This window comes from Phalacrocorax carbo, chromosome 4 (genome assembly GCF_963921805.1).
Source record: "Phalacrocorax carbo chromosome 4, bPhaCar2.1, whole genome shotgun sequence".
Classification (NCBI taxonomy): Eukaryota; Metazoa; Chordata; class Aves; order Suliformes; family Phalacrocoracidae; genus Phalacrocorax; species Phalacrocorax carbo.
This window is the reverse complement of record NC_087516.1, coordinates 40,374,065-40,387,097: the sequence shown is the minus strand read 5'-3', so window position 1 is coordinate 40,387,097 and position 13,033 is coordinate 40,374,065. Positions and strand designations below refer to the sequence as shown.

General features: G+C 36.3%; 1 protein-coding gene across 2 annotated transcripts in view; it reads right to left on the bottom strand.

Annotated features, from left to right (window-relative positions):
- Positions 1-9,295: 9,295 nt before the first annotated feature.
- The window catches only part of GPM6A (glycoprotein M6A), a 128,919-nt gene continuing 125,181 nt past the window's right edge, over positions 9,296-13,033 (bottom strand). For both annotated transcript variants that reach the window (XM_009502798.2, XM_064449684.1), the window contains exon 7: positions 9,296-11,590. In XM_009502798.2, the coding sequence (XP_009501093.1) occupies positions 11,438-11,590 (153 nt within the window). In that variant the 3' untranslated portion in view covers positions 9,296-11,437. The remainder of the gene's footprint in view (positions 11,591-13,033) is intronic.

Here is a 13,033-nt window from a genome sequence, read left to right as displayed (position 1 = left end):
GACATAACACTAGCCGACATGAAGGGTTGTGTGCACAGCATCCTCTCTCAGGAGCCAGAGAACAGCCCCCTTTGAATGAAACACTCTGAAGAAAAGTAGCACAGCAGGCAATTCTTATCACCCAATACAGTAACAAAAGGACAAAACAGAGGGGCTGATAAGGACAACTGGGATGATTACATAAAAAAATGAGCACATATTAGAAGAAAAATATTGCTGTTGCCTTGTCCTTCACCTCATATCAGAGAGACTCCTGAGATGGATCTAGGCAGCTCCAGCACGAGCTCGGCGTCAGTCCTGGCTGAGGGCTGGAGGAGCTGTGCGCTTCCTGGGGGACCAGCTCAGTCGTTTCCTCCTGGCTGGGCAGCAGTGCAGGCACTTTCCATAAAGGATAGATCTTGCCACAAATATGAAGGTGTAACACCTTCTGAACCTAAAAGCAGACATTTGCTTTATACTTACTTTCCTTGGTTTTGTTAGGTTTGTCTTTTTCATTATTATTACTGTCTTCATAATTTAAAGTAAAAAAAAGGTTACCAGGAAGCAGTAGCAGCCTAATCACACAGGCTATAAATCCCTTTGTGGTGTTCAATGGTACATTGATAGGTTTTGGAAATCTGAAGACACAGTCTCAATATAGTAAGATATTTTCCATTTCCAAAGTAAAGTAAAAAAGCAAACTACAGAAGACTGGGTAAACAGCAGTATGAAGTACATTTACATTTTTATGGAAAGAAATTACCTTTGGGAGTGCTTGTTTTATTTCCTGTAATTATATGCTGTATAAATCCCTAATATTCTACAAAACTTTTCTAAAATACAGCAGAGAAATCCTGTCAAATCTTTTCGCTGCTTGCTATAATTCTGATGTTACAAATAAATTCAAAAGGAAATACTCTAATTTCATTCTGCTCCCTGTTCTTATGTGATCTTCCTCGGGCTCAATGACTGAGTCACTTTGCAGTGACTCAGACATCTTTCATCTTTTTTTTAGCTTTGTATTTCAGTCTTATTACAGGTTTTCCCAGGTGTTTTACTGTCAAGAGGCTTTTAATGTGAGTGTCTCTTGACAGCTCTTTATTTTTCATTTCAAGGTCCCACGGTTTGTACATTCTCCACAACTACTTTCTCTCTGGACTCATGTCCAGGATCTCCAGATACTGCTAAATAGTTTTACATATCTCAACATCTATTTGTGCAGGTTTTTTCCAATTCTTTCCCACTCATTCAAATCTGCCCTCTAGTCCCGTATCAGGTTGATTATCTCCTCCCTTCAGTGGGTTTCCCACCCTGTCCCTTTTTATGGGTGTGACCCATCCGTGCTCTGTATTTGCTCTCAGGGCTCCCTGCTACATAGCATCAAGCTCTGATTCACTCCCATTCCCTTAAGGCCCTCAGTTGTTGTTACCCTGTCATCTCTCGTTTTGTCTTGCCTCTTCTTTTTCTTACCACATCCTCTTTGCCTTACTAGCAATACCCTTCTGCCCATTTTCTATCAATTGCTTTGCACATCCATCAGTTTCATTGCCTGCACCCGTTCCTTGGAATAGTCTTGCGGAGCTGAATCCCCCTCTGTTGTCCCACTCAATGGCAGTACTCATCTGTGACCCCACGTAGGTCAGAGAATGATCTTGTATCTTTTTCAGGAACACAGCAGTCAAATCATACATTCAGCCTGCTAATATATAGAGAACTGCAACTTGTTTTCAATTGTTACTACTGAAAAATTATTCTATTGTTTGTCAGTCTCCGACGGGAACTTTCCAAAGCCACTCCTCTGAAGTAAAACTATATTCCAAAGTGGTTGAAATTACTAATATACTGAATAGTTGTTGGTTTCTTTATTTCAAAAAACTTTAACAAATATAACTTTATGCTTTTTCAGTCATATTTACAGTTACTGTATGTATATGATCCCTAAGCAGTAATGATCCCCACAATTCCCAAAATAATCATTTTAATGTGAATAGTCTTTAAGGAAGACATTGCCTCTTCTTCCTAATAATCTCTGAGAGAATGTTGTCTTTTCTGATTTTGGCAAGAAACATTTGTTGACAGGTAGGCAATTAATGCTTCATTTAAAATCAATATTTTATACTTTTTATATTAGTATACCAGTTTTAGTAGGGTCATTCTATGTCACTGCTGCATTAATGATCTATAGTTTCATATAGTAATTTCATCAATAATTAATCTCTTAGACCTTGACAATTGGTACAGCAAGAGTTTGTATTACCATATTAACTCTTGCTGGAAAATGTAATGTTAGAAGTAATCAAAATGTAAAATTCTGCATTTTCTTTGCTGTTAAATAAAGGAAGACTTTACAGTAAAAGAAATTATTTTTCAATACCAGTCAGAGTATTGCCAGAGAATCTCTGGCAAAAGGTAATTGAGGTTTTTCTCATGTACACTAGGTTGAATAAAAACTGTGACAACAGTTACTGACCTTTCTTTCAGGATGTTGATAAATCGTGTGCAATACATCTCTTTATGAATCTTAAAAGAACAAACAAATAAAAAACCTACTAAAGCAAAGAACATTGCTCTTCGAAGCAATAGTTTCCCTAAAACTCATAGAGAAGCAAGGGCTTAGCTAAAGTATTTTACAGAATACTTAATTAAAGACAAAAGTACAATACCCTAAATTCAATTAAAATTACTCTGGATATCTGGTAAGTCTTCATGCAGTGGGGTCCAGAAGCCATAAATGCATATTTCTGACCAACAAGGAAGTCCTTTATGCTTGTTATTTTAAGGGAGAAAAGTTTTTCTGAGGAATATCTCCAGTTCAGCTTAACAATTGGTTCAATTAAACAAGAAACCAATATGTAATTATGCCAGCTATTGTCATCTAGACAAGAGCTATATCCAAGAAAATTTAAGTATATCTCCTAAAATTAAGCAGTGGCAAAGGCACATTCGTGATACTTAAAAATATCACAATATGCTTCAACAATTTTATTTAGAATACTATTTTTGTGCAAGCCTGGAAGTTTCTTCCTGGGAAGGGACTATTCATTCTTAAATTGACCTAAGGAAGAACTAATAAAATTATGTGTTTGGCAAGACATTTCCCTCATTTCTTTTATTTTCAAAGGTTTCACTCCTCTTGCTAACATCTTGTTTTGATAATTACTTAATTCCTGACAAGGTTCCCCTCATTAAAAAAAAAACAAAAACAAACCGAGCTGAATTGAATTACTGTATTTTAAAAATATTTTTCTTAACATTAAATATAGTTATTATTTTTAATTTCACTCACCAAGTCTGCTTTACGAAGACGCCACAATGTGAAGGGTTAATGTTCTCATCTGCCCTAAGGTGTAATCCTTCCTATTTTCCTTATTAAAACAGACCTATATTTTAATTATCTGGTAAGGGGAAATGCTATATCAAGAGCAGGGGCTACATGTGTGATGTATGCACACGTTCCTCCAGCTGGGATCCTGTGAGAGCCGGAAGAGCCACAGATGGATTTGCCTGTGTTGTCTTCTTGCCAAGGAGCCCAGACTGGAGGGCTGAGCCAGAGACAGCAGCAGAGGGTTGCCTTTACTGGGTTTCCTGTGCTGAGAAGCCCCAGCCAAAACACTGGAGAGCAAGAGCTCAAGACTCACCTAAGTCTAGTAACTCAGTGTCCTTTTGCATGTGTTAGGGTGTTTGATACCCTTCACAGATGCGGGACATTGTGTCTGATGCCCCTTCTGGAGTAGCAGCTGAAGACCAGAATACCCTGAGGCTTCTAAAATGACCATGAGTGTCATCCAGTCTATCCCCTTTTATATTTTAGGCTGCAGTGATAACACAACTTGATTTTGAACAGCTGCTTGGCTAGCTAGTGATCAAGAGAGCTTAACATGCGACTTGCATGTCTACAGAGGTAACAGCACGTGGCGCAGTCCTTACCAAGTTGAGTTGTCTCATGGGCATCTCATGATCCCATGGCTTCTGAACCAAGCACAGCTCTGCTCCAGCTGAATCTAGAACTGTGCTTGCTGCTTTAATGCCAAGTAAAGTTTAGATATAGCTGGAAGCTGCTGCTGCCAATCATTAGTTTAATTAAATGTATGTTTATTCTGGAAAGTGATAAATTATTTCTATAAGGCTAGCAGCCCTATTTTCCCACCAGGTAAGGTAAGAGAGCGTCATAAATAGCATTTTTATAAATTCTACCTGTAATACAAAAAAAGCACCCCATATTATACAAATAAGTACAATTGGGCTGTGGGGAAGGGTGGAATCAGAGGGTTATCTTGCAACAATAATTGTATACAAATGCCATTTCTAAAGTAGGTAGCAATAACTGCTAAAAACAAAAAAAACCCTTTTAGAATAATAAGTAATGTCAATAAGCCAGCTTCACAACTGAAATCTTTAATTTATCACTTCCTGTCATTTTACTAATTATGTCTAAGATTTCAGGGATGAATTTACAGATATATTTATATAAAGACAGAGTTTTTGGATGGTTTTAAGGTATTAAAGCTTTTAAGCTTTAATAATAATAAGGTTAACTTTAAGTTATCAAATAAAAGGTAATAATAAAGTTATTTAAGCTCTGTTACAGAATAATTTCTAAATATAGAGAACTAGAAAAGAAACAGATTGGAATAATGTACTGGAAGAGATTATTCAAAATCCTACTGAAAGTGACCAATTAGCCACATCTTTCTGTTTTAAGTATTTTTACCACCAGATGTCACTATCCTATAAATTTCAGTACGAAATTGTCTACAGTCTTCCCCTTCAACCATTTTCCTCATTGTTGTTGAAAGCTACAAAATAATACCTTACATGGATAATCAACTTGTGCTGTGTTTATTTTTTTAATACCTAAAGATCTCTAAATGTAATAACGAATAAGCATGAGTATCAACATGCTTTCAATTTACCCACAATAGTGTCTTACATGGCTGTAATTAGAATGCTGAGCTCTGTCACTTGGGCAGAAAAAAAAAATACTAATTCTGTAATGGTTTCACTTCTGTTAGGGTTTTCACTGAACTTACATCAAACAGGTCTGATGGGTCTGGTCATCAAGAGACAAACCGCCTGGGTTTCACAGGAAGATTGTTTAATCAGCACACCTCAAGTCCTGACTTTGTTCTCTTCTGTTATTGAAATACAACCTTGCTTCAGTGGGGCCAGGATTGCGTCTGCAGCAGTGGTCCTCTTCTGCATCATCTCCTGAGCTGCTTTAAATGACACAAATTCTACCTGATTGTTCCATGCAGCTGCATATGTGACACATCTGCTCTGCCATCATGTTACTCATGCTGGGAAGGGAAACCGACACCACATGGCCAGACCACCAGCAACTTGGTCCTACTGTGACAATTAAAGGTGAGTTGCTACAGGTTTCTCTCAGCCATCTGCTCCTTTAAGGAGAAACAGGGATTCAGACTGCCCAAAATCAGTGCGTTCCAGGCAGTATTTGCCCTTCGTATCTTGTCAGAAGCTCTCACTACTCCTTGAGCCCATGAGTCCTATGAGGCATACCTTATAAAATTATTTAATTGAGGTACAGGCCCTGAGCCCTACTTATTAGCTTGAAGCTAGGGCTTACTGGGAAGGGAAAAATCTTACTTTTTCTTGTCCCTGACTTGCTCTTTTTCACTGTCCTCATCCCTGTTTCCAGCCATGTGGTACAACACCCAGTTGCATTGGTGGTATCTCCCCTTCTCACTAGCAGCAAGTTTTATGTTGCTTCGGTTCCACTTAAAATTATGGCATAAGGAACAGCATGTCAAGGAGAAAAAGCAAATCATGAAAGGAGAACACAGACATGAATTAAATACCTTAATGTGGTATTCCTGCCTAACATGCTATGTCATGTTTGAAAAGATGTCATTGATGTGAGGGGTTCAGTATTGCCTTCTTGAGAAAGGTTTCAGTCTGCTTAATCAGCTCAAACCAGCCAGCTGATGAACCTGGCAATTTGCCTGTGTGTCTAACCATGTGATTTAGTTTATTATTCCAAAAGACAGAACTTGTGAGGGTGTGATTGCACATGCAAACTAAACTGGCTGAATTATAATATTCCAGGAATTTATTTGCATGTGTTAACTGGGACATGAACTTGTTGAGGATAAATTTGTTCCCCACTGAGATTCATTCTTAAATTAATATTTATCCTTAAGAAGAAATACAGGTGAGCAAACCTCTCTAAAAATTGCAGGATTTAGTCTCAGAGACTAAACTATTCTCTATTAGCTGCAAGGAAGTGATTCATGCATAAGTATCATTTTTTCTGGGCAGCTGAGAAGAAAAAAAACATTTAGAGACTTTGGAAAATGAAGCTCTTATCATCACTTTTCTGTCCTACGCAGCATTTCTGGCTTGAGCAACTCAACATGCAGAACCATAAGATATTCTTGCAAGCCTCTTGTTAATTTTTTCAAGTCTTTCTTTTAGTATGATTGGGATCCAGTGGCAAAATTTCAGTAGTTGCCGTGTTATTGCTACAGCTGTGGCAGCTGCTGTGAAAAGAACAACTGTTTGACATTACCTCACCACTTCTAGAGGAGACTTACCTGCCCTCAGAGCACCCCTTTCAGCCATAGGAAGTTCAGCAATGCAAAAGTAAAAGAGGCAGATCAGAACTGCCAATTCAAAGAGCAATTAAAATTATCTTCCCTGGGGTTCCCATTTATCTGGCCAGACCTCACTGGACATTGGGAAAGAGTCCCCAGCAGCAGAACCATTCTCACAGGACAAATTTCTCCCTGCAGAACAGCTGCACATCTCCTGGCTGATGCTTAGACTACTGTAAACTGAAAATAATCCACTTGTCTACTAGTGACTAACTCTCACTGTACCAGCACAATCACTTACCTGTAGCCGTCATTGCTAATAACTGTTACGTACAGGAGGAATCCTCTGAAGCATTGGGGTCCTCTGCAGGTATCTGAAAGAAGAAGAAACTATAGTTGAAAAATCTCAAAATTCTGGAGTTTCTCCCTTGTAGAAAACACGTCAGAAGAATTATCGTGGGACAGAAAGAGCTGGTAAATATATTAAGTTCTGCAAGCTTGTTCTCTTCAACTGATATCTACCCAAAATGGAGACAGTGCTGAAATGTGATATCGCCTGGAGACATAAATTAGTTTGCTGCCTAGCAATATCTATTTGCAGGGTTTCTGTGCAATGCAATGGAAATAAAATGTTGCTTTTTTAAGAAAGAGCTTGTATAAACACCACCTTTCCCCTCCTGAGGTGAAACACATTATAGTTTGCTCTTTTATGGCTTAGCTGAATTGAGCTGTGTTCTTCAGAAAAGCAGCTATATTAATATTTGTGTTAGCCCAGAACTGAAAAATTGAAAATGCATTGTATCTTAATGATGGAAAGAACTCTATAAACTTTTCCCATTGATTATTATAGGAAGTACAGCACAGAAATGTTGTGTCCTAAAATCTACTCTACCATCTGAAGGTGAATTGCAACCATGGTCATGTTCAACAAATATTTACGATCAGTGCATACATATTACAATTTAAATAACCTCACTAGGTCAAGAGTAATAGTTGCATATATTATTAAAACCAATTAATTTATATATTTCCAATTATAATAGAAATCTTATTTTATTTTAGCTCCTGTGACAAAAAAAAATTACTATCATTAACTATTTAGACACATGAAATTAACAAATCATTTCAGTGCCTCCTGCTTTTAACTATGCCACCCAACTCTATGGTACACTGGCCTCAGGAACGAGGCTGGCTTAAAAATTCCCTTTCTCTCCTCCCCTGCTGTGGGCACACATCCCAACGTCTGCAGTGCACTTCACTATTGCCTGAATCATACTGATTAAATGGTTTGTGTGGTTGTGCTGAAAATGCTGATAGGGTCCTGCTGAGGGATAAACCAACCTTGTGCTAAAAAATGAGGTGATGTGGGTAGGGGAAAGCAGGTGGGAAGGATTTCTAACTCAAACATGGTATGTTTTGTTACATGATATTAGCACTATTGATGAGGCAGGGTAAATTGTGAAGAAAATGCAAAACTGAGGATCTAGGGTGGGAAAATTCTTACATTGGAATTTTCATTGAACTACACCCTCTGTGCAGCAAAAAACTGCACCAGAGATACTGATTCACAATTAGTTTTCTTGTTTCTGAAAAGCCCAGTTGTCACAGGTTCAGGCTAAGCACAGAAGAGTCTGTAGAAATCAAGATCCATGCAACCTACCTCAGGATAAATCAGCTTAGGCTGTCAACAAACAGAGAAGAGTCTGCAATAAACCAAATATGCATCAACGTTGAAGTGAATCAGTTATGACTGATGTGTTGTGGGAAGCTCCTCTACTCCCTCGGCTTGTGCTGCTGATGAAAAATTGTTTGCCATTACAGCACGTGTTCTCATCAAGAGCACACAAAGAGGTATATAACAGCTAGTTAACTGAGAAACAAACACATTGTGAAACTGTATTTTAATTAATTTTCCTTAGTGATATCACATTAATTGGCACAGCTATAGATTTCTCTTAACCATTTAAATTACTTTACATGCACATAAGAAATATAGTATTGCTATCAAGGTTTTAAAGCATGAACTCCAAGTATCAGTATCCTCAGCAGCATTCAAACTTACCTCAGACCAGCTTCTGTTGAGCTTTTTCCAATGACACCACAGTAATGTGAACCTTGCCCAGTTGTTCTCTTGAGTAATATGTTAAAAATATAGCAAGAATGGCTCATGCTACCTTGCTCTTCCTAGACTTTGAAATTCTGCTCTTAGAAATTATTTTACTCTCTTAGGATATATCATTTCTGATACTAACTGTTGTTTAAGTAAGTGACATATTTGAAGTAATCTGCACATGGGCAGTGACCAGTGTTAATTCAGTGGAACAAACTACCCAAAACTGAGGCACAATTTCTAATCATGGGAAGGCTGCACACTGTGCTTTTACCTGTGTGTGATTTGGAAAGATACAGCCAGAGGAAACTGTGTCATGAAAGGGGATAAGAATACCACTCCTTAGAGTTTGGATACTTTTTTTTAAATTATTCATTGTATAAGAATTTTTTGTCACAGATTTAGCAAAGACATATTCTATAATTAATATAACATCTCCAGATTATTATTCTTTAAATGTTACTCTTTGTTCTCATAATTTCTGCTAAAAACACTATCTCCTTGAATATCTTAGGGTAGGTTGTGCAAAAAATGCATAGTATTGAGAACAGTCCTCCAATAGGACGGACAATTGAAAGAAAAAGCTTCTTCCATTTCTGGTTATAACGATTTGTCCTGTATAGGCAAAGAAAAAACGACGCAACACAACCAATTAATAAGTACACAAAGTACACAAGTGTGTTTATTACATTTTTGCAAGCACTTTGTTCTACATTTCAAAAACGCCACCATCAAGCTGTTGGCACATTTATGTACAAAACAGATTAATCGTAATGCCTGCTACAAAGCATTCTTTGTGAAAATACAAACTCTAATACCAGAGAAGAGCCAAAAGCATTAACATCATTACATGAGTTTAAAAGACATAGTTTTAAAAATCAGCACAAACGTTTTAAGACACAAAACTGAAACACTACAATATAGAATCCAAAAGAGGTTCCTAATACTTTTTGCAGAACTGTAATACCGGTACTGCACATTATCAGAAAACTGTTGACCCCAAAGGACAGCCTAAGTTATAAAAAAAAGCCAAAAAAAACCAAACAAAAAGTAAAAAAAACCCTCCAAAGCAAAAAAAAACCCAAAAAAACCCAAATCAAAAACACAACCAAAAAAGCAAACAAGCAAAACATAAGAAAAAGAAAAAATCAATCAACTAATACTACTTAATGCATTATCATGCCACAAATAACTATAGTATTACCCTCTACTTACTACAAGAATTGTTAAAAATTACTGATGATGCATGACTAGTAATAGTACAAAGAAGAGTTTTACTCAAGAAGTTTTATTAGAAATGCACTTACACTGAGAGAGAATTCACAATGGTCCAATAAGTGCACAAAACTACCTAAGATTTTTAACACTGACAAAAATGTCTTGTCAGGCTACATCACTTTAAGAGACACTTTACAGCATTCTTGTAGCATTAGAAATAGGCAAAAAAAGAAAACTCCACCAAATTTGGTCCAATAATACTGACTTTTCTTAAATAGGGTTTTTGTTTTGTTTTTGATACAGGTAATTCTTTCAAATTAAGATGACCTATCTTTCTGATAACATTTTCCTATTAAAATAAAGGTTCAAATATATTACTACACTTTCAAATAATAAGCTCTGTAGCGGTCTTTCACCTTACTTTAACGTAATACAGGTAAACCAATATGTATAGGAAAGCTAGAAGCCAAGCTATAACATTTATGGAAGTCTCCTTTAATATATCTTTTACAGTTCAGACAGGTGCAATCCATTTAAATTTTTAAAGCAGGTAAAAAGACATCTGACTCCTACGGTCAACTGTATTTTTGATATATTACTTTCATAAATGTAGCTAAGCAGTAATTTCTTACATCATCACATGAACAGCTCCAATTTAGCATAACCATCATTGAATTAAAGAGAGATCATTCTGTAAAAAACTATGGATAACTATATCACTTAATTAACAATTGTCTATATACTGTAACTCTTTAACAGGTAGCCGTGGTATTGAATTCCTTCAAAAGGCAAGTGGCCATGCATTGTTAGCACCACGGTCTGCATGCTCACAATACAAACAGGAATTATCACCCATGGAACTTGGAACAGGAGAATATCCTTTAAAAACATCAATAATAATACAATGTTAACAAAGATAAGAAGCACTTTTTTTCCTTTTTTTTTTTCTTTTTTTCTTTTTTCTCTTTTTTTTTCTTTTTTTTTTACCCACTATTACAAATTTAGAAATTGCACCTTTGATTGTTTAAAACGTTCTTAGGACCTTCATTCAAGTTGATCAGGGTCCATCTGGCACGTTTTCCAAATATAAAGGAAAGTCATCAGAGTGTTTTCTTTATATATTGTACATCATGTACAATGGTCCCTTTGAAGTATACCTGTAGTTAAAGTAGTTATTGAACTCAAAACTAAAAAGTATAAAAAGCTACTTTTTTTTCCCAAAAACATATAAGAAACAATGCAAAAGGTGTTATGCATAACACATACAAAGTGATTAAAAAAATCAAACACATATTTGTATTTGACAATAGTTTAGTAACCTTGATCTAACAGAACTAATTAGCTTAAAAGGAGTCAGGAAAGGCTATTTAGGAGCTTTGTGGTAGAGAATGGTCACACAAAGTAAGAACTAACTAAGAAACCAAGTGCTAGACAACCAAGAATTGTACATGGGTGATATGTAAGTCACCCAAACTATCTTTTGTGAGAAGCACTTTCAATTGTTTTTAAAATGGTTGGATGACCTTTAGTTAAAGAACAAAGCATTCACATGTTAGAAAGTAAGACAAGGTTTCTTTTATGTGTAAGCATTGAGCCGCTCTTTAGAGCGAGTAGAATGAATATCATGAAGCTCTTGCTCCTCCTTTGATTTAATATCCTCATATTTTTGCATTCTGCAAGCATCTTTCACATAGGCCCAGTTGGCAGACAAGACCATGAGATAATGGACCTGTAAGAGAGACAACACGGAGTTAGAAACCAATAGAGCTAGTCAGAATAGAGCAAGTTCAAACTTAAAAACTATAGGATAGAGACTGGGTTTTCATCAGAAGGAACTAAGCATTGTTAAGTCAAAAAGTAGTATAGCAATACGACGTGAAGTTCAAGCTTGAGCTTGAACTCAAATTACTCAGCTCACAGCTGTTACTGTTACCGTGTCTAGCAGTTTTTAGCAATGGCTATAAAAAACATTAAAAGAAATGAAAAACCAACAAATCATCCCTGCTTTACTATGTCAGCTAGTCTGCAAATCTATGTGGAAAAATGCCTTCTGGTTATTTCTTGTAGACTTTTCCCCATTGGATCACTATTTATTAAAGCGGTGCTTAAGATAGAAATATGCCATAGACACATCTGTAGTCTTACAATTACATATCTAATATGATTACAGAAAGATTTGCTTTTCCTTTCTTGTTAAAGTTAGCATTAGATTTCCATTTAGTCATGATTTTTTCCTTTCATCTACAACTCTAGCCATTTTGTCAAAACCAGTTAATTTGGGAAAAATCTGTCAAAAATTGAAAAATACATTCAGCTAGGCAAAATGTGACAAAATATAGTTACAAATAAACTTGAGGTCTTAAAAGGGTGCATGCCTGTTACCATTTAATGTAGTTATTTTATTTCACTGCTATATTAGTGATACCACAACTTATTTATGTAATTCTTTAAAATGCATAGAAAACAGAAACGGTGATTTGTATGATTTTGAAAGACTGCTTCTGTATACATCTTGAATGGAGCAGAAACAATGCTCGTGTTCCATGTACATTTCTGCAAATGTAAAAATACATTTATTTGTTTATTTATTTATTTATTTAAAAACAGAATTAAGAGCTTTCCAAGTGTTCCATCAAAAGAAAAAAATATTATCTGAAAAGAAGGGGAAAAGAACACAAAGCCTGTGATTACTACACAACTTATTGGTGGGTTTTGGAGATGGGACCTGACTCACTTGCAGCCAACACAAATCACTGGATGAGCTCTGATGAGATGCTCCCAAAGAGCTTGGTTTATTTATGTTAGCACATGGGGAGGACAGAACGTCTCTGAATGCATCTGAGGATTAAACACCAGTTAAAGGATATTGGCAATATTGTCGCATGGACAAAAATTTTTCATGTGGCTTTGAATAAATTTAATCTGAAAGGCATCCAACATAGAAAAACTACACCTGCAAATGTTTTCCATTACAAATAAGGGATGTAAAACACCCTAATTTACTTTGAGAGGGAGCTTAGTGGATTATAGGAATCACTCAGTAGAGCTACCAGTGACTGAGCTTAACCACCAGTAGATGTCCAGTCTTGTGAATAGTGGCAATGAATGATCAAAGAAGTGATAAATTCTAACATGATGCCAATACAAGGAATGAAGCTGACACCTCCAAGGA